The following is a 24,681-nucleotide window of genomic DNA, read 5'->3' on the forward strand; positions in this document are numbered from 1 at the left end:
AATGTAACACGGAGATTCAGGGTTAGGGGGGGGGGGGGGGGGGGGGGGGGGGGGGGGGGGGCACACCCCAAAATCTGACCAATGACCAGCGAGACAGTTTGCTCGCGCGTGCGTTTGTTTTGGTCCGCTGTTAACACAGCCGTGTGAACACAAACGAACTAAGGGACAAGTGCAACATTGTATCATTATAGTGTCTCCCTGAATCGGAACAAAGCAAACGAACTAATTCAGTAATACCCCAACATTAAACAGGCAATAACACAGGTTGTTTTTTTAGCTAGGACCTTTTGTCAGTTAATATTCGTTTGCCTGTTGGACTTATTTCCGGAATAACTTATTTATTGGAAAACGATAAACACATCACTGGCATCACAATATATACAATAACAGTTTTTTATATAGGCACTAGATTCAAAGAGATAATAGAGCTCACAAAATCCTGTGACCATCAGTCCACAAATAATTTCTTTGGTTAGTTCTGGCTAGTTATATTATTTGCAGAGGACATAAAAACATGCAACAAAAAGGACGTTATGTACATGCAACAGAAACACTGTTGATATGTGCATGTTTTTGGAGAATCATTTGTATCGTTATTGTATTGTCATTTGGGAAATCAATCTGTTCTTATGGATTCATTTTTGTATTACTTTGTGTTGATGCTGCTGCTGGGTGACGAGCCAGGACGCAAAATAACGTCACTCCTCTATACTCTAAAATAATGTCACTCCTCTATACTCTAATATAATGTCACTCCTCTATACTCTAATATAACGTCACTCCTCTATACTCTAAAACAGTGGTCACCAACCCGTCGATCGCGATCGACTGGTCGATCTTTGAGACCTTCCCTGTAGATCTTTCCCTGAAAAAAAGAAATATGTAAAAAAAAAAAAATAATAATAAAATTTGTATCTTTCCCTGAGAGTCCACATTACAGTTCTACTTTTGTTTTGATGTGAAAAGTGATGCTGCATAAGATTACTGCACTTAGCACTGACTGAGAAAGTACATATTACAGTTCTACTTTGACAAACATATTTACAATTAGCATTTTCTAATGTTAATAATATGAGAGTCCACGTTACAGTTCTACTTTTGTTTTGATGTGAAAAGTGATGCTGCATAAGAGGACTGCACTTAGCACTGACTGAGAAGGTCCACATTACAGTTCTACTTTGACGTTTTAATGTTGGACCAAAGCATTGCATGTAATTACAATACAGGCAAATACAAGTCATTTAGTTTAAAGTACAGTCTTGGCTGTCTTTTTCTCTCAACGCTTCAATAGGTAGATCTTGCCTTGACCAAAAAAAAAAGTGATCTTGAGCTTAAAAAGGTTGGTGACCACTGCTATAAAAGAATGTCACTCCTCTATACTCTAAAAGAATGTCACTCCTCTATACTCTAAAAGAATGTCACTCCTCTATACTCTAAAAGAACATCACTCCTCTATACTCTAAAAGAATGTCACTCCTCTAGTCTAAAAGAACGTCACTCCTCTATACTCTAAAAGAACGTCACTCCTCTATACTCTAAAATAATGTCACTCCTCTATACTCTAAAAGAATGTCACTCCTCTATACTCTAAAAGAAAATCACTCCTCTATACTCTAAAACAGGGGTCAGCAACCTTTTTGACATGGAGTGCCTGTTTGAAATATAGTTGTAACTAGTGTGCCTCAACAATATTCCATGCATCGTAATTTTTTTTCTCATAATCAGGTATTTTTAATGATAATTTTTACATTATTACATCATTATTGTTATTATTAACAATATTATTATGATGGTTGTATCAACCCTAAATCTGAGTTGGGGGGGGGGGGGGGGGGGGAATGCAATGCAGACAAACAGCTGCATACAGTGCGACCATTTCACTCACATTTGCCCATTCATTTTTGGACACATCACACACCATCGGTGTGTGTACTGTACGTGTGCTGTCATAGCTCCACCTACAGGCCTAATGGAGAATACCAGGAGAACACCAGGATGTGAATGGAGGGTGAATGTGAGGTATATCGTGTAAATAAGTTTTGATTGATCGCAAGACTACACTGTAAAAAAAATAATAATAATAAGTTACCAGAACTTAAAAATAGTGAGTTCAGTTACTGTGCATTAAGGTTTTCAGTTTTCAATCCATAATAAGTTAACAGAAAAATAAGTACACAACCACATTATTTCAACCTAATAAAACTATGTTTATTGTCATTGTTTTAAGAACACAAGTTGACTTGGTAATACTCACATTTTGAGTAAAAAAATGGCTTTTAACATGTGCAATGTTCAATGAAATAGAAAAATAAATAATAAAATGTGTTGATTAATCCCACTGGTCACAATGGTGACCGTAATAATGGTTTTGTTATAAGGCTCTGCAAATGTTACTGAATGATGTAGCAATGTATTTCCAGTTAAATTGAAATAATAAACAAATAAAGGGTCTCAATTAAATATGTGGTAGTAAAAAGAACCTGTGGGAGGATTTCAAAAAGATAAATGCGACAACAGTGCAAAATATTTCACTATAATATTTAAAAGCAAAAACAAAAACAAAAAAAATTATATATATATATATAAATATATATATATATATATATTAGGGCTGTCAGTTTATCGCGTTAATTAGATTAATTAATTACACAGCAAATTATCGCGTTATGAAAATTGACGCAAAATTAATTACAGCCGACCTATATTTACTTTAGACAAGTGGCAAATCGGTGCGCTTTTATTTTGAAATCCACGCTTGAGTTGGGCGTATTAAACTTGGCCCATTGAATGACCCGTAGCCTACCTTGATCGTCACTTCACACATGCGTCGTCTATCAAACAAAACAAACACACAAAGGAATTAGCTCAGCTGGAACAAGATGTCAGCATCACCCGAGGCGATACTCCTGGGACCTATGAACGGCAAGTTCAATTTCAAAAAGAATATAGATGGGACAGTAAACAAGACCATTGTAATATGTAGCTTATGTCAAAAAGAATTTGCGTACACCGAAGCTGCTCTAGTCTAACGTATCACATGAACGCTAAACATGTCCAGGCAAGTTGTTCGAGCAGCTCCAGTGTAGCTAACGTTAGCTCCAGAGCAACTCGCACGCTTCGTCAAACCACTCTTGGAGAATTACCGTTAGGCAAACGGTTGAGTAAATCCACCACAGACAAACTAACCAACAGCGTCGCGAAGTGGATAGCAAAATATGTAGGCCAATAGCTATAGTGGAAGATAAGGGTTTAGCGGAGTCATTTCGAATAGCGTCGTCTGACCCAAATTACAAGCTACCCTCGAGAGCTACAGTGATGAAAAGGATCCACAACATGTATGACACAGAGAGGGAGGCGAGGGAAGAAGTGTTGGCACGGGCTGGCCCAATGGCCCTAACGGGTGATCACTGGACGTCGGTGGGCAATCATAATTATTGGGTGTCACAGTGCACTTGATCGATACTGAGTGGAAACTGCAATCATTTGCATTAACGGTGACCAAAACTGTGGGCCGCCATTTCGCCGATGCGTGTGCTGAACAGTTCAACACCGTAATAGAGGAGTGGAATATAAAAGATAAAGTCACATCTATTGGGACTGATTCCGCCCGTAATATGATAGCAGCAGGCGCTATATGCCGTTCCAGCACATGCCATGTGCTGCACACGTGCTGCAAAGAACCATCACAGTCTCCCTTGAGGACAGAAGCCTTGACACCACCCTGGCAAAGTGCCGCAAGATTGTAGGCCACTTCAAGCACAGCCCTGCCAGTACAGAAGAACTGCAGCAGCAGCAGACTGCCCTCGGACAAGCAAAAGAGCCATGATACAAGATGTATCCACAAGGTGAGACTGTTTAACTACCTGTTGTATGCTTAGGTAAATTTAGTGTGTGTGTGTGTTTATTTCTTTGTATTCTGTACAATTGCATCATGCTGCATTAACAACCCCAGTGGGACTAATATTATTTTATTGAATTGGAAGGTGGAATTCGACACTGGCCATGATCTCACGGTACCTGAGGAACCAGGAGGCTGTGACTGCCACTTTGGCCCAACAGAACCACAAGCTGTCCATGCTGACCCCCACAGAGTGTGACAAACTGAAGAAGCTGGAGCTTGTACTTGAGCCCTGCAGGTAAGTGTCTCTCCCTCTCTCTCTCCCCCCATACACCCCCCTCCTCTCTCTCTCTCCCCCATACACACACCTCACACCCCACTCTCTCTCTCCCATACACACACCTCACCCCCCAATCTCCCCCTAACACACCTATCTCTCTCCCATACACACACCTCACCCCCCCTCTCTCCCCCATACACACACTATCTCTCCCATACACACACCTCACCCCCCCTCTCCCCCATACACACACCTATCTCTCTCCCATACACACACCTCACCCCCCCCCTCTCTCCCCCATACACACACCTATCTCTCCCATACACACACCTCACCCCCCCCTCTCTCCCCCATACACACACATATCTCTCTCCCATACACACACCTCACCCCCCCCCTCTCTCCCCCATACACACACCTCACCCCTCTCTCTCCCATACACACACCTCACCCCCCCCCCTCTCTCCCCCATACACACACCTATCTCTCTCCCATACACACACCTCACCCCCCCTCTCTCCCCCATACACACACCTATCTCCCTCTCATACACACACCTTCACCTCTTTCTCTCTCGCTCTCTTGTTTCACTGCAGGTATGTGACTGAGCTCCTTGGAGGGGAAACCTACGTCTCATGCTCTGTGGTGCTCCCCGCACTCTGCCACCTAAACCGCATCATGGACCTCAACGAGGAGGATCCGGGCTACATGGTAAAGTTCAAGGCCAGCTTCACGAAGGACCTGGACGCACGCAAAGCGACCCTCAACAACAGATGGCTGAAGCTGGCTACAGCCCTCGACCCGCGATTCAAGGACTTGAAGAGCGTACCAAAGGACGAGAGGGATGAGGTGTGTGTGTGAATGAGAAGACCAGTGTTAAGTCCTTAGGCTGTCATGAAAAGTCCTATGCAACTAATTAATTGTCCCTCTTATTAGGTGTGGACCTGGCTTAAAGAGATGCTGCCAGGACCAGAAGCAGACAAAGCTGCTCCACAAGCCACAGAGGACGAGCCACCAGCGAAGAGGACCCTCCTCCTGCTGTCTTCAGACTCTGATTCAGATGAAGTCAGGGTACTGTCAGGACAATTAGACCTCTACAAAGCTGAGCCCAGCATCGGAATGAATGACTGTCCACTGGAGTGGTGGGCAGCTCACGCAAAAGCCTATGGACAGCTGTCTCCTCTTGCTCGCAAATATCTGGCTACTCCTGCTACCTCTGTGCCATGTGAGAGGCTATTTTCACTTGCAGGTCACATAGTCCAAAAGAAGAGGGCAGCCTTACTCTCAGACAATGTAAACAAGCTTGTTTGTCTTAGCAATTGGCTCAAGGAATAGATTTGTCATGCATACAGTAGACCCTGCACTAGACCCTGCACTAGACCCTGCAGTCATGCCCCAGACCCTGTAGTAGACCCTGTAGTCATGCCCCCAGAAACTGTAGTAGACCCTGTAGTCATGCCCCCAGACACTGTAGACCCTGTAGTCATGCCCCCAGACACTGTAGTAGACCCTGTAGTCATGCCCCCAGACACTGTAGTAGACCATGCCCCCAGACACTGTACTAGACCCTGTAGTCATGCCCCCAGACACTGTACTAGACCCTGTAGTCATGCCCCCAGACCCTGTAGTCATGCCCCCAGACACTGTAGTAGACCATGCCCCCAGACACTGTACTAGACCCTGTAGTCATGCCCCCAGACACTGTACTAGACCCTGTAGTCATGCCCCCAGACACTGTAGTAGACCCTGTAGTCATGCCCCCAGACACTGTACTAGACCCTGTAGTCATGCCCCCAGACACTGTAGTAGACACTGTACTAGACCCTGTAGTCATGCCCCCAGACACTGTAGTAGACACTGTACTAGACCCTGTAGTCATGCCCCCAGACACTGTAGTAGACACTGTACTAGACCCTGTAGTCATGCCCCCAGACACTGTAGTAGACACTGTACTAGACCCTGTAGTCATGCCCCTAGACACTGTAGTCATGCCCCCAGACACTGTACTAGACCCTGTAGTCATGCCCCCAGACACTGTACTAGACCCTGTAGTCATGCCCCCAGACACTGTAGTAGACCCTGTAGTCATGCCCCCAGACACTGTAGTAGACACTGTACTAGACCCTGTAGTCAGTATATTAATATTTGAATAGTCATATTTGGCACTATATCGTCGAGTTGGACGTAGTCTATTAAGCTAATAATAGTCTGTTAATATATAGTGCTTCGTGCGGTGAGAATACTACCGTAGTCAGTACCCCATCGTTTCGGGCAGAGAACTGGCTGCTTATCCAGGGTGGTTGACCCCACGTGAAGCTGCACCCGAGGAGCCCCAGAGCCGACGAGCGAGTGGACCTGTATACCGGATTATTCTGCCGACGACAGCCCGCCTTCCCAGGCACGGATTATGCTTTGTATACTTTGATTATTCCATGGATAAAGACCCCCGACACTGTAGTAGACCCTGTAGTCATGCCCCCAGAAACTGTAGTAGACCCTGTAGTCATGCCCCCAGACACTGTAGTAGACCCTGTAGTCATGCCCCCAGACACTGTAGTAGACACTGTACTAGACCCTGTAGTCATGCCCCCAGACACTGTAGTAGACACTGTACTAGACCCTGTAGTCATGCCCCCAGACACTGTAGTAGACACTGTACTAGACCCTGTAGTCATGCCCCCAGACACTAGCTTGCTGTGGGCTGTTTTGATTTTTGAGGATACTGTAGCTTAGTGTAAACTGTTATTGGCTGTATCAGCAACAAATGTTACCTTATTGAGAGGTATGTTTTCATTCATTTTATTTTATTCAATTTAATAAAATTGATTTCTAAAGCATTCTTCACTTGCAGGTCACATAGTCCAAAAGAAGAGGGCAGCCTTACACACAGACAATGTAAACAAGCTGAAGCTTGTTTGTCTTAGCAATTGGCTCAAGGAATAGATGTCATGCATACAGTAGACCCTGTAGTAAACCCTGCACTAGACCCTGATTTTTGAGGATACTGTAGCTTAGTGTAAACTGTTATTGGCTGTATCGGCAACAAATGTTACCTTATTGAGAGGTATGTTTTCATTCATTTTATTTATTTATTTATTCAATTTAATAGAATTGATTTCTAAAGCATTCTTCACTTGCAGGTCACATAGTCCAAAAGAAGAGGGCAGCCTTACACTCAGACAATGTAAACAAGCTGAGGAATAGATGTCATGCATACAGTAGACCCTGTAGTAGACCCTGCACTAGATCCTGCAGTAGACCCTGCAGTAGACCCTGATTTGAGGATACTGTAGCTTAGTGTAAACTGTTAGCTGTATCAGCAACAAATGTTACCTTATTGAGAGGTATGTTTTCATTTTATTTATTTTATTTATTTAATAAAATTGATTTCTAAAGCATTCTTCTTGGTGTATTTAATTGATCAGTCACCTGCTACAATAATGTAATGTCCTTGAATTTTAAATATTTATATGAATATGAAATATAAATATGCGATTAAAATGCGATTAATTAGATTAATTAATTACAAAACCTGTAATTAATTAGATTAAAAATTTTAATCGCCTGACAGCACTAATATATATATATATATATATATATATATTTTCTTTTTAATGCTGCCCCCTGTGCCTATGAAAATGCCCCCGCGTGCCTATGCAGGCATGCGTGCCTAGGGTTGCCTACCCCTGCTCTAAAAGAACGTCACTCCTCTATACTCTAAAAGAATGTCACTCCTCTATAGTCTAAAAGAACGTCACTCCTCTATACTCTAAAAGAACGTCACTCCTCTATACTCTAAAAGAACGTCACTCCTCTATACTCTAAAAGAACGTCACTCCTCTATACTCTAAAAGAACGTCACTCATCTATAGTCTAAAAGAATGTCACTCCTCTATACTCTAAAATGTCACTTGTCCATGTACTATAATACAATGTCTGTAAAGTGCTTTGAGATACCTTATGTAAGGTGCTATATAAAATAAATGTATTATTATTATTATTATTACTCCTCTATACTAAAATAATGTCACTCCTCTATTCTCTAAAAGGAGAGGGAGGTGACAAAAATAAACTTGAACGCTAGTTAATCTATGTATGGGAAATACTGAACCAACCAATCTAAAACTATTTGTGTGTAATGTCGGTTTAAGTTTGATATTTCCCCCCCTATCCAACTCATATACAACCAAAACTCAACTGACGGCTGATGCAGAATGAGGGCTAGCAGCTGTACTGTATACTTGAAAGGAAAAACGAACTTGTACGTATTCCTGTTTACATGACACGCTCTGCAAACATGTAGAATAGTGAAACAACAAGGAATCACATGCTGGGAGATGTGCAGTGAGAGTGTGAGTGTAGATGGTGGTGGTGGTTGTGTGGGGGTGGGGGTGTGATGCTCACAGGGGAGATGCCCACAGGGATCCGGGGGTTCCAGTCCTCGGGTCTGATGTTGTTGCAGTCTTCTCTCCGGGGCTGCAGGGTCGATAAGACAACAACAGCCATGTTTGTTCAGACTCAAAAGGGAAACGAGAGGGAATACGGCTAAACACACACACAAACACAGGAACGTACACTGTTCCCATGTACGCTTATCTGAAACTAAGCATCGTTTGTGTTATTCTTCAAACAGCATGTATAAAATGTGCTTGTGCTCTCATGTCGAGCCAGTGACGGGAAAACATACGTTGCAAAGTGAAATATCAGATCATCTTCATTCAGTGGTTTTTGACAGGTCTCGAGATAACCTTCCAACAAGGTAACAAAAACCCACGACTGATGAAAAGTTTAACATGATAGCCATAATCACATGAGCCATCCCATCTGGAAGGAGATGACTAAAATCAAAACTGAGGGCACAAGTTCAGAATATTCAAATAAACCACTAATAACACAGAAAAAACTGCCTGTGCTTGAAAAATATATATTTAAACATTTGTCTAGACACCTAACACGAGCCATTTCGGGGCTTTCGTAATAATAATAATAATAATAATAATGAGGAGAAAAAAAAAGAAAGAACATAATCCTCAAATTTGCGGTGGAACTGGAATGTTGGAAGCATTTCTGGGCGTTTCATCCTATTTTTTTTTTATGACTCCTGAAGGCGAGCTTGTCAGTCTGAGTCAAGGGCTTGTCATATAGAGCTAATTGTTAAGGCCGGGACGTGCAGCGACTGGTGCGGGGAGTCAGCCACCCATCGGCACACGTGAGATACATACCTCCACCGCTGCTTTTATGAGGCCTATAAAACCCGCCTCTGTCTCTGCTGAATTGCCACCCTGGCTGATTTATGCCACTAAATTCACTCTGCATCGCTACATAGGAGAGGTTGGCATATGTCCAGGTGTGTGTGTGTGTGTGTGTGTGTGTGTGTGTGTGTGTGTGTGTGTGTGTGTGTGTGTGTGTGTGTGTGTGTGTGTGTGTGTGTGTGTGTGTGTGTGTGTGTGTGTGTGTGTGTGTGTGTGTGTGTGTGTGTGTGTGTGTGTGTGTGTGTGTGTGTGTGTGTGTGTGTGTGTGTGTGTGTGTGCGTATGTTTGTGAATTGCCTTTTGAGTTCCTGATCTGCAGGCGCTGATCTACAGACGTAATATATGGCTCTGGGTGCGAGTCATACTGCTGAGGAGCTGTGTACACACACGTATGTCAGGACTCATGTCAACGTGCTCGTGTGTTAACAGAGAATAGTGAGCGATAAGGAAAACACAGAAGACATTAGCGTAAAGCGAGAGCTTGTATTTCAGTCTGGAAGCGAAGGCACGGCCATATTATCATTTCTGGCTGGTATGTATGGTAGTAATTGGTTTCAGGGCTCACCTATCAAATTGATCAAAAGCATCATCTGTTGACCTTGGTGGCAAAGGTTCATAAGCTCGACACTGTGAGGCCTGTGTGTTCCGTACTGGCTATTAGACAGATTTAAACGGCACACAATCACACTCTTCACACCAAAGCCTCTGAAATTATGCTTGATGCAATTATTCAATCCAAAAAAAAAGGTGAAGACACCTCCTGATCTGCTCATCTGGGAGGACAGACGTAAACAGAATTAGGGCATCAACAGAGGTATGTCTGATAATGTCTGTATGTCTTTTTCCTCAGTTCAGTGTGTCCTTGTACAAAGACCCTCTCTCTCTCCCAGGCCCTGTCCTGAGCTGACACAGTCTCCGATTAGAAGGATGAGCCGTGAACTGCAAAGTGGCTCTCCTTTAAAGTTCAAAGCCACTGCTTCAGAATCTCTTTCTGCTTCTCTTAAAGGAACACGCCAACTTTTTAGAAGCCGTCTACCCCACAGTCAGACAAGAAGATAGATACCCATCTCATCTCTGTGTGTGTAGTACAGAGAGAGAGACCAGCAGCAGGCTAGCTAGTTTACACAATGACTGAAAGTGGATACGGACCATTAGCCTACCGTCAAAAGTAACGAAATACCCTTTCCAACAACTCCAAAACATGTTGTGTATTTACTGTGTATTTACCACATGTAGAAATAACTGCCTCAGCCTCCCTTCTTGAACCTGTAGTTCCTCCTCTGTAAATTCTGGTTCATAAGGTTCTGGATCTTGGTTTGTCCAGAATTCATCATAAATTGCCTCTCTTACAAAGATTTGCAGTCCCTGATTAGTTCTTCTGTAGGTTAGCTAGTCACATTGGTTTTGTTGACGGAAGTTACAACAGGGCTTTAGAGGAGACATATCACTGCATCCAGCCGACAGTTGTTTGTCAAGAAAATTGTCCAGACTATTTATCTGCTTAGAAAATTACAACGTCTCATTTGACATTGTTATTCCTACATGTGGTAAATACACAAGTCACAACATGTAAATGAGACCGTTTTGGAGTTGTTGGAGTTGTTACTTTTGACGGTAGGCTAATCCGTAAGTCCGTATCCACTCATCACCACATGTAAACTAGCTAGCGTGCCGCAGGTCCCTCTCTCTGTACTGCACTCACCATCTTCTGACTCCGGGGAAGACGGCAAATAAGCCAATTTCCCCAAAAGTTGGTGTCTTCCTTTAACACTTTCGGGGCCTTTCACGTATATATACGTTATTGGGCGCCAACGGTTAATGGCCAAAAATGTATATATACGTTTTTGGATAGTTTTCCCTTTTTTTTAATTTTAATATCCTATTCAATGTCAGGGACCTGTATGTTGCCGTTAAAAGGCATACTGGGACTCCGAAGGTGCAGTACTGGCCAGATCCTGCTAGTAGGCAGTATCGAGAGTGCAGTAAACCCTGTTCCAGACCGGGTGCTACACTAAAATGTCTCCGGACGGGCTTTTCTAGTAATGGGAAACCTAGGGCTTCACTCGATCGCATTGAATCGTTTTCAGGACCCCCGATCTATATGTTGTGGTGGATTATGTCGTGGACTAGATGGGCATAGGATGAACCAGATGGTGATCAAATAATTGGAATATTATTTTTGGAAAGGACAATCTGACGTCAATTTCAGCTTGATCGTGCATGGTTTTCATACCCATCCCCCTGATCGGCGTGTGTTGTGGTAATAACGAATGCCATTATTGGCAATCAATTCATCAGAAACGAGCCCCCCCCCCCCTTTCATGCATTCATGATGAAACATAATACCTATCATATGCATTTGATTTGAAAATAATAGTGTGTCCAGGGACGAAACGCCAATGGTTTTAGTAGCCCGGATCATTCCGAAATTATACTCATATTCACCACGGGATAACGCACAAACGTATTCATGAAAACATTAATAATTTTTTGCATCTTGAACAGAAGATAGTTACTGTCAAATGACCATGGTATTGTATCCATAGTTATACAACGGCATGCAAATTTCTCGATTCTGATTGGCTGAAACAGTCATTTTACACGTCTTTATTGGCAACAATCCACGCTGCTGGCCCAGGACCCGCCCACAACCGACCCACATCACATCACTCCGCCGGATCACAAGAAGGTGGCCAATAATATTTACAAATGGATATGTTAATGGCGACTAAACGACTAAATATGAAGCGATTCTGTCAAGGGGAATGTGTTAGCCCTTTAAACAATGTTGGATGATGTAATTGATGGGTCTTGAGGCAATCTAGAACAAAAGAAAAATCGCGGTTTGATTGATAGATTAATTGATTGAGCATGGTCTATTGAATTGATTGATTGGTTGATTGCTAATTTTATTACTGTACCCCTGGTTTCCAACTGGTTAAGTTTAGGCTAAAAGAAATAAATAAAAAAATAGGGCGAAGAAAAAGTTTTTTCCCTATGCATTCCCTTAACAATTGTGTGTATTGAGCCGTACTGTATTGTACCCATTCTGCATCTGGTAATAAAATTTTCAATCAATCATTCCAATAATACACAGTTGGATGTGTTAGTTGGTTGGATGCACTTCAAGCTGCTTCCACATGAGGCAACTTCTCTCAATCATTCCAATAATACACAGTTGGATGTGTTAGTTTGGTTGGATGCACTTCAAGCTGCTTCCACATGGAGTTGTGGGAACTACTTTTTCTGGCGGATGGTTTTTTCAATAAATCTTCGATTAATGTGTGTTTATTGTATAGAAATAAGGTTGGATGAATCTGGCAGTTGTATAAAAGCTTTACACCACGTGCAGTCGTGATTTGTGACCAATAAACCATGCCTAGGGGGGTCTAACGACCCTCGGCTGCGCCTCGGGCCTAACAACCACCCCTAGGCATGGTTTATTGGTCACAAACCACTCCTGCGTGTGATGTAATGCTTAACTAGAATATAAAATATAGATTTAGCTCTACAAACAACGTGACGCAGAGTGAAACTATGTAATGAAAACCTGGCCGTGCTATAGCTAGATGGGGAAATTGAATGGCCCCGAATGAGTTAAGGGTGACTGCTGCGATCTCGCTGCACAGCTAAAATGGAGAGGCACCGTCTTGGACATCATGGGTGGGCTTTGGTGAGACTCTGTGGAACTCGTGTCTCTCGTGTACATTAAAGCCTCGTCATCTATGGGTGCGGTCAGGACAGAGGAGGCCTTTTCTTTATCTTGACCTCACTTCAAATGGGCTTCAATGGTAAAAAAAGTCACCACATACCTTTGAAATGAGGGAATTCTTTTTGTGGTGGTCGTGGGGGGGGGGGGGGGGGGGGATTGTAGAGAGAGTGGTGTCACGGTTAAGTCAGAGTGGTAGAGCGAGGGGACTGACTGACAAGACGCTAGAAAGATTTCTGATTACAGGGCACGCCTTATTCCAAGAGGGCGGTTTAAAGGTAGAATCTGTAAAGCCGCCAAATAGCTACCTCTAGGCAAAAGAGCCCTGCTTGGTATTACACATGTTTCGTTTTAGTCCGATGTTGGGAGTTTTATTCTGCGTTGGAGTTCAGTAACTGGGTTGGAGTAGCAGAGCCTGAGGTGTGGCCACCGATAGCAAATTCCCCATTCAATTCCAACCCACACATCAGACCAAAACAAAAAAAACTAAGTGCATTACCAAGCGGGTCTCTTTTGCCTAGAGGCCTCTGTTTGACTGCATTACAGATTCTACCTTTAAAGATGCCCAAGCACTGGGCGTGAGCGAGCAAGTTGTAAATGTGTAAAAGAGAATGGCTATAAAGTTGTGTTCTTCACTGTGTTCACATCATGATCATGCGTGAATTTAGACACAATCTGCATTCGACTATGTGTATCCAAACAGGTTATAAGAGGTCTGGCAAGATACACAGCTGGGTGAAATGACAGAATGGATTGTGTGGCGCCAGTAAGCATACTTGGGATTGCGTGCCCAAGAGTACGTGTATGTGAGTGAGTGAGCGAGTGAGTGAGTGAGTGAGTGAGTGAGTGAGTGAGTGAGTGAGTGAGTGAGTGAGTGAGTGAGTGAGTGAGTGAGTGAGTGAGTGAGTGAGTGAGTGAGTGAGTGAGTGAGTGAGTGAGTGAGTGTGTGTGTATATGTGTATATGTGTGAGTGAGTGTATATGTGTGTATGTGTGTGTGTGAGTGAGTGTGTGTCTATGTGTGTGTGCATGGACGTTTGTGTCATTTACCAATGTACAATATATGACGTACTGTTACCACCCCCGCTATGATGAACTAGGGTGAGCACTTGTAAAATGTATGTGTGTGGGTACATGCTTGTGCATGTGTTTAATTGCTCACAAGGGTGTGTATAGTATCTATCTATCTGTGTGTGTGTGTGTGTGTGTGTGTGTGTGTGTGTGTGTGTGTGTGTGTGTGTGTGTGTGTGTGTGTGTGTGTGTGTGTGTGTGTGTGTGTGTGTGTGTGTGTGTGTGTGTGTGTGTGTGTGTGTGCGCGCGCAGGTATGTACCATGCAGGTTAACACTGATGTTAATTACCTTCATGCGCATGTGAAGACTGTACCCACTCTGTCTAGGAGGTTATGAGACACACTATCAATTCCAGTTGGATGTCAAAATGGCTCATTTAAATATAAGTGATGGTTTTGGCTAAAGTGTACATTTTTGGCTGTATTGGGTTTTTTGTCATACTTTACAAAAACGATATCGGGGTTTAATTCCAGCGAATTAACCTGTGTGACTTTTAAAGTGACTTAAAGGTCCCATGTTTTGCTATTCCTTTCACTATTTGGGCAATGTTACACAATTCCTGTGAGTCTATGGAACACATCTGTAAGTTTTTTTTCCAAAATTTTTTATTGTTTTGTATTTCTAATCAAGTACTCTAAAGCAGCATTTTTCCACTTCAAGATTTTTTCAAGGTTTTGGGCTGGGATCCGCCCATACTTGCAAAGCGCTTTGAGTGACAGTCACCCACAGTCTGCACTGGCAGACAGAGAGAGACATAGAGAGATTGAGGGGGATACTAATTAATTTCGCCGCGGGGGGCATAATCCCACAGGACAATGCATTGGTAACTTGTTTCAAATGACAATATATACCCCTGTGAATATTATTGCACGGATCGGAATACGGGCGCGCGCGTGGGAGTGTGTGTGGGGTGCTCCATGTCCCTATCTCTCTCCCTCTTTCTCTCTCTCCCTCTCTCGCTCGTTCTCTGCTCTCTCTGTCGGCACCCGTGCCACGTCAACCCATTTGAGGAAGTGTCAGTATTTCCACTCGCTCTGTTGTTGAGCGAATTGTTGATTGTGGGCGGTGACTACAACCAGTGCCTTATTCACGTCAGCAAAACAGTCAAATCAGAATGGCTTAGTTCAGTGAGGGAGGATCTCGTAAACTCGAGACTGGATTGATGAGCCAAAATGAGAATTAGAGACACAGACCCCATTGATACAACCCCACATTGGTAGAAAACAATGCTAAACACTGAAAAAGGCAATTTAAAAGACATGGGACCTTAAAAAAAAAAAAAAAAAACCCGGCTAAACAATATATATAATAATAGAGCATAACCTACTTGACACTAGGAGTAGAGCAATAATAAAGTTAAAACTAGGAGTAGAGCAATAATAAAAAGATATTCATAGAAAGTTGACATTTTCCTCTTCACACCAGTGCACGGATCTCAGAATATATCTAGGAGTAATATACAGTAGAGAAAACATGAACCCCTCCATACCTGCACGGGCCGGTTGGGCGGGGTGCTGATGAGCGGGGCGGGCCCCATGGCCGAGGCGGCAGTCAGGCTGCGCTCCCTCTCATCCTGGTAGATGCGGTCGCGCTCGGCCTCGGGCAGCTGCAGGAAGTTCTGCATGGCCCGCAGGTTGACCAGCAGCGACTGGGAGGCCGTCTTGGGGTCCTCCTCCTTACGCAGGATCTCCGACAGCAAGCCCTGAGAGCGCGGGGGAGAGAGAACGGAGAGAGGGAAGGGCGTGAGAGGAGAAGACAGAGAGAGAGAGGTAGAGGGAGAATAATCCCATTTTACAACTCTGCTGAAACAACGTAGACAGTGAGAATAAGACTCGCTAATGACGACGTGAAGCTTACACATAACATTGATATTTCTGTGTGTGACCTGATGCTTTTAGAGACTCAAAAGGTTGATGTTTCTCCACACAAAGTGTATTTGAGGAGGCAGCGGAGGGCAGTGCTATTTCTCTGAGGGGATGTAAGCCAGGAGTGTATCTCTTCGCTGGGTTGGTTGTACAGCTGCTTTGGATAAAAGCTTTTGCTACATGACCAGATGTTAATGTAAACAGGATGCACGATACAGACTCTGAGTCCTAAGCTTTATGTATGACCCGTTGGCCCGATACCAAGGACCGGTCTGGTCCATTACTTTTACTGAACAGTACCGAATTAGACCATTCGTTTGGGGTCACTGGATGAGATATCATCTGTTTTTTTATATTAAAGGATCTAACATGCTTCTATCTGTCAAGAGAAAATGCTGAAAATCAAGTCACTTTGCTTTTAGAATTAGGGCAAAATTCACCCCAATATCGATACCCTAGTCAAGCCTGGTATCAACTAGGGCTGTCCCCGACTAAGGATTTGGATAGTCGGCTATGATTGGCCAAAATTTGCTGTTAGTCGACTATTAGCAAAAAAAAATAAAAAAAATAAAGTATAATATTTTTATTTATTTTTGTATTCCATTTGGGCTGTGGGGGTGCTTAATGTCTGAATGAGTCGACTGAAGGCTTCTTGTCCTCTGCAAAAGCATGCAATTGGTCCACTGATGGATACATCTTGATATTTGTCTAGTCTAGTGTGTTCATTAGATGGGTGAAATCCTCTTTCAGTGCCTCTGTGCCTGTTTTCTTAGGCAGTTAGCCTCTGGTATGCGTGCCATTAGCGTTAGCCACGCTTCTAGGCCTCTTCTTTTGGAAAGAATGATAAAAAAATATATATATTAAAAAAAAGAAATTGTATTCGACTAAGAGGTTGGCAGTCGACTACGGCTCCTTTCGACCGATTAGTCGACTAATCGACTAATAGGGGTCAGCCCTAGTATCAACCCAATACTAATACCCTATTCAAGCCTTGTTAACGGCCCAATATCCTAATATCAGTATCTGTATTGGCGCATCCCAATATTTCGATATGAATTCCCCCAAGGGATTTACAGCACTTCCCGTGTGAGCGGGCGTCCCTCTTGCGCGGCGGCAATCAGTGTATCGTCTGTTTTCTCTTTCAATAGCGCTGAATCCCATCATTATGAGGCCGCGCCGACTCCATTCTCGGGGACTTGTGATTGGGCCCTTTCACCAGCTGGTGGACACACACTGTGCAAAACCATCACTGGCGCTTCTCTCGCTATCAATAGGTGTGATTTGGCAATAAATCAGAACAGAAAGGGAAAACATGTTGAGATGTGGAGGGTGTGGCGGGTCCTCTGGGATGCGAGCGCTCGGGGAGGAGGGCGGAATACACTAAGGCATTCCATGCATCTTCACTGTCTGAGAATAACATGCCGAGGGATTTTGGCCGGAGTATTGAGTAGTAGCATATCATGCTAGTGGTAGTAGTGTGTGTGTGTGTGTGTGACGTGTGTGTGTGTGTGTGTGTGTGTGTGTGTGTGTGTGTGTGTGTGTGTGTGTGTGTGTGTGTGTGTGTGTGTGTGTGTGTGTGTGTGTGTGTGTGTGTGTGTGTGTGTGTGTGTGTGTGTGTGTGTGTGTGTGTGTGTGTGTGATAGGTGGAGTCTTTGGTAGCAAGGCGAGCGTAAACAGATACAGACATGACGAAGTCGGATGAGGCAGAGATAAGCTTTTTTTTTATGATGTGAGATGTACATTGGGAGATGCAGATAAGTGTGCCTGTGTGTGTGTGTGTGTGTGTGTGTGTGTGTGTGTGTGTGTGTGTGCGTGTCTAAGTAGGCATTCTTTAGTCTGCCTATATTTATCATTCCTCGTCATCAGTCTATCTGCCTGGTCAATCTGCTGCAGTTTCTCAAAAATAGCAAGAAAAAAAGGCCCTTCACTTCCTCTCCACCCCCCCCCCCCCCCCCCCCCCCCATATCTCCCCCAGCAGCACCGACGCCAGGCCTCCGTCGTGTCACCACAAGTACCCACTCCAACCCCCCCAAACATGCCCAATACATTTTCCTCAGCATGCTCTCTAAAGGCACATAACCGGGCTAATTCTTCATCTCAGGAAGAGATCAGACCACGCGTGTCCATCTATTCAGTTTTAACACACACTTTTTTTGGAGGGGTTGGGAGTGTGTGTGTGTGTGGGGGGGGGGGGGGGGGGTTGAGCTGTAAGCAGCGATTCCAATAGATTCTTATCTGTGTGTGTTTCTTTTTCACACGCGGAGACTTCAAAGCGAGTGGAGGCGTAATGAGGTTTGCCGTCACCTCCCTCCTGCCCCCGTCTCTCCAAAACATGCATGTTAAGACGTTATCAGTGGCTGTGTGTCTGCGGCCTCTGACTGTCAACCCAAATCACATGGTGAGGCGGGAGGAGGAGGGAGCTGCACCGTGACTGAGCCTGGGTCTCGTATGGCAGGCTGCCAGGTACAGTGTGTGTGTGTGTGTGTGGGGGGAGGGGGGGGGGGGGGTGTTGTCCCAGCTAGCATGTTCAGGCTTTGAGCTTATTGGATGGTGTGTGGTATAATATGAGATTTGACTGGTTTAGTAACAGTTCAAAAAAGTTGAGACAGGTTCGGCATTGACACGATTACTTGAACCCTCGTGACAGAAGTCAATAATACTTTAAAAAAAGTATTCTCCAAAAGCCACTGTAGGCTTCCCATGACTCTTCTAAGAAGATACATGTTTTCTCATCAAGGGCTCAAAATTATCCAATTTTCCACTGGTGGCACACAGTTAGTGACACCAGCACACATTTAGTTTCTTTTGCTGTGTGGTAGGCCTAGTTGTCATCATTTTTATCACACAATGTTATCATTATATATTATTATAATTGTAATGTTTTCGTTCTTTTATGTTCCTTATATTCTGCTATGAGCAGTAGCTGAAATTACAGGTGAACTCTTTTAAAGATATCTGTCATGAAGGGGAGTTTGTCTCTCGATGTTGCCAGTGTTGAACGTGATGACCGTTTCATTCTCCTTCGCAGACTCCTCGTTCTCTTCTCTCTATTTATTTGGATTTTTTTTATAATCAGCAACAAATCTGCTTAATTTTGGCAGATGAATGAGTTGAGTAGGCAGTCTTCATAAAGAATGAGTTGTTCCAGTTTTCACATTCTATTCCCTCGACTGTGGGGGTAACCTTTTTTCCAGTACTCCAGTCATGTTATTATAGGCTATAGTTAGACATGGAATGCCTAGAAATATAAGCAATACCAGTACATGATGTCAAAATATACAGACAATCACTATACAATAAAATAGATTACACAGGCGGCTGGGTGGCGCAGCGGACTAAGCGCTCGTCACCAACGCGAGAGACACTGGTATAGAATCCGGCTGTCAGCGTTGCCTCCGGCTTGGCCGGCTGTCATACTGGCTCAATTGGCAGAGTCAGCGGGAGGGAAGCCGGTGGGTGGTAATCTGGTCATTGTAAACAGCGACTCCTACAGGTCGGTCAGGGCGCCTGCACAGCGAGGAAGGGAGATGGTGAGGGTAGTGTGAGCCTCCCACACGTTACACCTCGCCAATGAGAGTCCGCGCTGGCAGGTGAAAAGAAGTGGCTGGCTGACTCTGCATGTATCGGAGGGAACATGTGATGATAGTATCTATCAACCCTCCCTAGACCGACCAGTGGGGGCACATGCGAGCAACGACCAGGAAGGGGAGGGGAGAATTGGCATGACGACTAAATTGGGATGGGAGAAAAACACAGCAAAACAGGAGGAGAAAAAGTGGATACAAAAAAATAAGGTCATTATAATACCTATAACAACAAAATACAAATAAAATAAAAGACAACTGTTGCCGGGAGTGGCCCCAGTCATCTGCCTTGTCCTTTCACTTGGTCCAGTTTGGATCAAGAGATCTCAAAAGATCCCCTCAGGACAACTAGTACTGTCCACAATGCATCAAAAGCAGCGTGGAGGTGAGATAATGAAACAGCAGCTCACCGGGGCTGATGGCGTGTAGCGGCAGTAGAGCCGTTATTATAACTCATTTGACAACCATCCATTTTAGAGAGAACAACATCTTTAATTATATTGCCCCCCCCCCCAATCCGGGTCCTCACCTCCCCTCGTCTCACCTGGGTCCTGTTGAAGGCCACGCGGGCGAACACGGCCTGCGAGATGCCAGCGCGCTTCAGCTCGTCCCGCACCCACTGGTAGATCTCGTTGGAGACCTCGGTGTTGGAGCCCAGCTGGGGCTCCAGGGGCTTGGTGAGTGAGCTGCGGTTGACGGGCGGGTGGTTGAGATACTGCTGGGACAGCGACTGCTGAGCCAGGAGCCGGTTGACGGCGTACTGCTGGTTGAGGATCTGAGCCATGACCAGCTGCTGGTTGACCAACTGGGGGCTGATGGGGCTGGAGACCATGCCTGGGTGGTGCATGCCGGGGAGCTGCGGCTGGCGCCCACCTTGCTGGCCCCCGTGGCCCGGGGGCGGGCCGTGGGACATCGGGGGCACGGGCGAGGAGGGGGTCTGCTCGGCCGTGCTGCCTGGGATGGGCTGCTGCTGCTGCTGCTGCTGCTGCTGGGAGAAACCCAGATGGCTGTGGCTGTGGTTGTGGCTGTGGTTGTGGCTGTGGTTGTGGCTGTGGTTGGGGCCAGGCGGGGAGAGGTCAGCCATACCGTCCATCTCTGCTGCAAGAGGAGGAGGGGATGGACAGAGGAGGAGGCAGAGGGGATGGACGGAGGAGGAGTGGATAAACGGAGTAGAGGCGGAAGAGGAGGGAGGGGATGGACGGAGGGAAAGAAGGAAAAGAAAAAGAGAGAGGAGGTGAATAGTCAATTATAATATCAGTTTCAACACTGTCATAAAAGCACATGGATGGGGAACACAATAAAGACGAAAGGACAAGAAAACGACAAAATCAGCCTTTGATAGCTCAGAAATATATTAGTGTTCTGGACCTTTCAGGGTTTTTAAGAGCAAACTAAAATGTAGGTTGATTGACAGGTCCCTGTTGGCCAGCGGTAGTTGAGGCCCTACTGTGTGTCTCAGAGGCAGGGCTGTTCTGACATGGATTGTAGCACGTAGTCGTGTGGACTCGCAAAGGCATTATCAAGCTTCCTCTAATGAAGACTAGAAGAACTCCATTATGTTATTATGGTTTGGGCCTAAATCTGCACAACTAGTATAAATTAGCATAGCTGTAAAGAGGAGACTTGTGCGGTTCCACTGAGATCAATTTAATTTAGGTCTAATTGAGGTCTTGAAGGGACCCCCTTTAAAAATGTACCCCCCACCCCCACCCACCCATTAAAATTGAGCTTGACTTTACACATGAATGCATATACCGAGCCAATAAAAGACAGCTAATCAACTGGACCCACCGGTGGGATATGGTTAACATACACACCGATACTGGTACATGGATCGGGCTCTAGATGGAAGCCTTAGAGAAAGGAACTTCATTGTGTCTCCCACAGCCTCAGAAATTTTGTTGAGAATCATCTCCATCATGTGAGCAATAAAAACAAGCTAAGAGAGACAGTGTCCGATCATAGGAAGGCAAAGGGAAGACGCTTTGGTGTGTGTGTGTGTGTGTGTGTTCCAGTGTGACATACAAATTCACACAAGAGTGATAGACAGACCTGAATCGCTCTTTATGTCCTTAATTCTAAAATAAAGTACGCTAGCTAGCCAATCTAACATCGGGGGTGGAGGGGGGAGGAAGGGCAGAGACAGAGGTTGCTGTATGAGAACAAACTCTGGCCTCTCTGACCTCTATTACAATGAGAAAACAACCACATCATTTGCGAGCAGTATGAAGCTATGTGCTAGCTATTGCTTTGGGGAATCTTTACATCCCATAATAGTCACCCGGGGACACTGTACAGTGGTTTTAAATGATGCGTCTTGCAGAGGGATAAACAGTGATTTGAGATCCAAAATGACTCTGACCGAGGCGAGGTGAGGGAGCGTTGGAAGCGGTTACATGTTTCCTGGTTCCTTCCCCTCGTAAAGAATTCACATGCGGAGTCTCTTCACATACTGCGAGTGTGGGGGCCGCCTTTAAGAATTCATACTCATGGCAACATTAACACTGAAAAGTGCATGGCTGCCCCCGCAATCCCACAGAAAAAGCATCGCATGGAATTCTGAAAAGCACAAATTGGTGTTAAGGAGAAGGAGAGAGAGAGAATCTTCAACGAGCTGAATATTTCAGCAGGGAGATGAAAGATTAAGTGCATGGATGTCGTCCAAAAATACCCGCAATAATCGTGTGTTTCTTAACTGTCAGTAAACACAAAAACACTCGGCCAAGACGGGTCTATTCAGCGTTTGTCACAAACAAATGAGGGGGGGGGGTTACTTACTTGGTAATAATCACATCTATCCCAGAGTAATCCCTGGCTCTGATGGTACAGTGCGCCTATTCACTCCTGTGTGTGTGTGTGTGTGCGCGCATGCATGCGCGTGTGTGTGTGTGTGTGTGTGTGTGTGTGTGTGTGTGTGTGTGTGTGTGTGTGTGTGTGTGTGTGTGTGTGTGTGTGTGTGTGTGTGTGTGTGTAGGTGTGTGTGTGTGTGTGTGTTTATGTGTTTATGTGTGTGATAAAGTGTGTTGTGTTCATTTGCTCATGCAGACTGCTGGGGGGCATGATGATGCACGCACACACACACACACATCCATGCAAATTGAAAAGAGAAGGGTGATAGAGAAGCAGCGGCAGGGCCTGGAGAACCCGGCAGCCAGGGAAGCAGGCGTCCTCGCGTGGAAACCAGCCACAAAAGAGCCCCGGATTAAACACACAATGGGAATGGGATGTGGGCTGAGTGAGAGAGGGCGAGAGACAGAGATAGAGAGAGAGAGAGGGAATGAGGGAGAGAACAAGGGAGTGAAGCATCTAAACTCACCACTAGGTGCCTGGCCCTCTCTCCCTCTCTCCCTCTCTCTCTCTCGTGTCCCCTGCACGGTCTCTGCCACTTCAAATGCACAGGTACCACTGGTTTCTAATACCTTCACTCCTATACCATTACCTGTGAGTAGGTGTTAATTTAAGTAAAGCACCTCCCCGTTCCCTCGCTGGTGAACTGGTCAGTTAAGAAGGCAGATTCATATTTGAAGGCAACAATGGAGACACGAGTGACCCGGTGCCGCGCCCCCCAACCCCCCCCCTCCCTGCTTGGCATTTCACCAAACCCCCACGTTTGCCCACTGCTGCCATTTGCAGGCACGCATGGCATGGCGGCAGTCCTTCATAAATATTAAGATGGGGGGGGGGGGGGGGGGGGGGGGGCGTCACTGCGGTCAACCGCTGGGCACCCAAGGGTTGTGTGCTTTTTTCCCTCTCCGGCTGGGGTTGGCTGACATGACACGTGGATGCTGGGAGTTGTGTGTGAATGTATGCTAATGATTGTGATCATGATCAATGATTGTGTGTGTGTGTGTGTGTGTGTGTGTGTGTGTGTGTGTGTGTGTGTGTGTGTGTGTGTGTGTGTGTGTGTGTGTGTGTGTGTGTGTGTGTGTGTGTGTGTGTGTGTGTGTGTGTGTGTGTGTGTGTGTACAGTGTGTGTGTGTGCGTGTGTGGGTGTATGTGTGTGTGTGGGTGTATGTGTGTGTGAGTGTGTGTGTACAGTATGTGTGGGTGTATGCATGTGTGTATGTTAGGGGTGTAACGGTACGTGTATTCGTCCGGCGAATTTACGGTACCAGTCGCACATGCGTGCGAGAACAGCGCGCGGCACACCGAGTCCCCGGCTTCAGTTCAGAGCGGGCGAAAGTGCACGGAGAAAGGCACATTTACATTGGAACAGCTGCAGGGTCATTACAATTTTACAGTTTTCTTTTGTTTTCTTGTTCGCCCAATAACGTTAACCAAATGAAACCAATGGAAAGACACACACACACGCGTCGCCGACACACACACACAGGCGCCAACAAACACATCAACATTCTCCCCCGCCGGAATTATTAATAATTTTTTTTTATTATATTTAAGCCAAATAATATTGTGACAAAATAAAAATGCACACTAAATAAAAATACACATTTCAAGTGAAAACAATAGATACAGCTATAGCTACTACTGACATTATCACAATGTCAGTAGCCTAGCTATATCTATTATATTGTGATGAAATATAGTAATGCATAATTTATGCACCTTTAGTTTAGTTTATAAAGGACAGTGTGCACTGACAATCATTTGCATTAATTATTAATGATTAATTATTATGGGATATACTGGATCTCCTCTCTGGCAAACAAGAATACCCTGAAGACTCTAACAGGAGCTCTAATTCAAGGGTACTACGACTATGCTTGCACCTCATGGTACCAAAGCACCTCAAAGGCACTAAAAACAAGATTACAAACATCACAAAACAAACTGGTCATACTACTGCTTAACCTCACTCCTAGAACCCACCTCACCCCTGCCCACTTTGACAACCTAGGATGGCTTGAAAATGGGGGACCCTGATGTAAACAAGACGAAAGTCTTTCTCTGGTCTGCATCCCCTTAACAATTGTGTGTATTGAGCCGTACTGTATTGTACCCATTCTGCAATCTGTTAAAGGTCAACCTCCACGTTGTATTTTTGTTCAATAAACAATGTGGACTAGGCCAACAGTGACTTTCATGAAGAATTGGAAAAAAAAGTATTGAAATTGACCCAGTTT

The 24,681-nt window shown here is 44.8% G+C and overlaps 1 protein-coding gene across 1 annotated transcript in view; it reads right to left on the bottom strand.

Annotated features, from left to right (window-relative positions):
• Window positions 1-24,681, bottom strand: part of satb1b (SATB homeobox 1b) — a 119,346-nt gene that overhangs the window by 42,691 nt on the left and 51,974 nt on the right. The window contains exons 9-11 of the mRNA XM_084336429.1: window positions 20,142-20,695; window positions 15,638-15,850; window positions 8,523-8,594 (exon numbers count right to left, since the gene is read on the bottom strand). Coding sequence (XP_084192555.1) covers window positions 8,523-8,594; window positions 15,638-15,850; window positions 20,142-20,695 — 839 coding nt within the window. The remainder of the gene's footprint in view (window positions 1-8,522; window positions 8,595-15,637; window positions 15,851-20,141; window positions 20,696-24,681) is intronic.

Source organism: Notolepis coatsorum (genome assembly GCF_963971535.1).
Source record: "Notolepis coatsorum genome assembly, chromosome: 19".
Lineage (NCBI taxonomy): Eukaryota > Metazoa > Chordata > Actinopteri > Aulopiformes > Paralepididae > Notolepis > Notolepis coatsorum.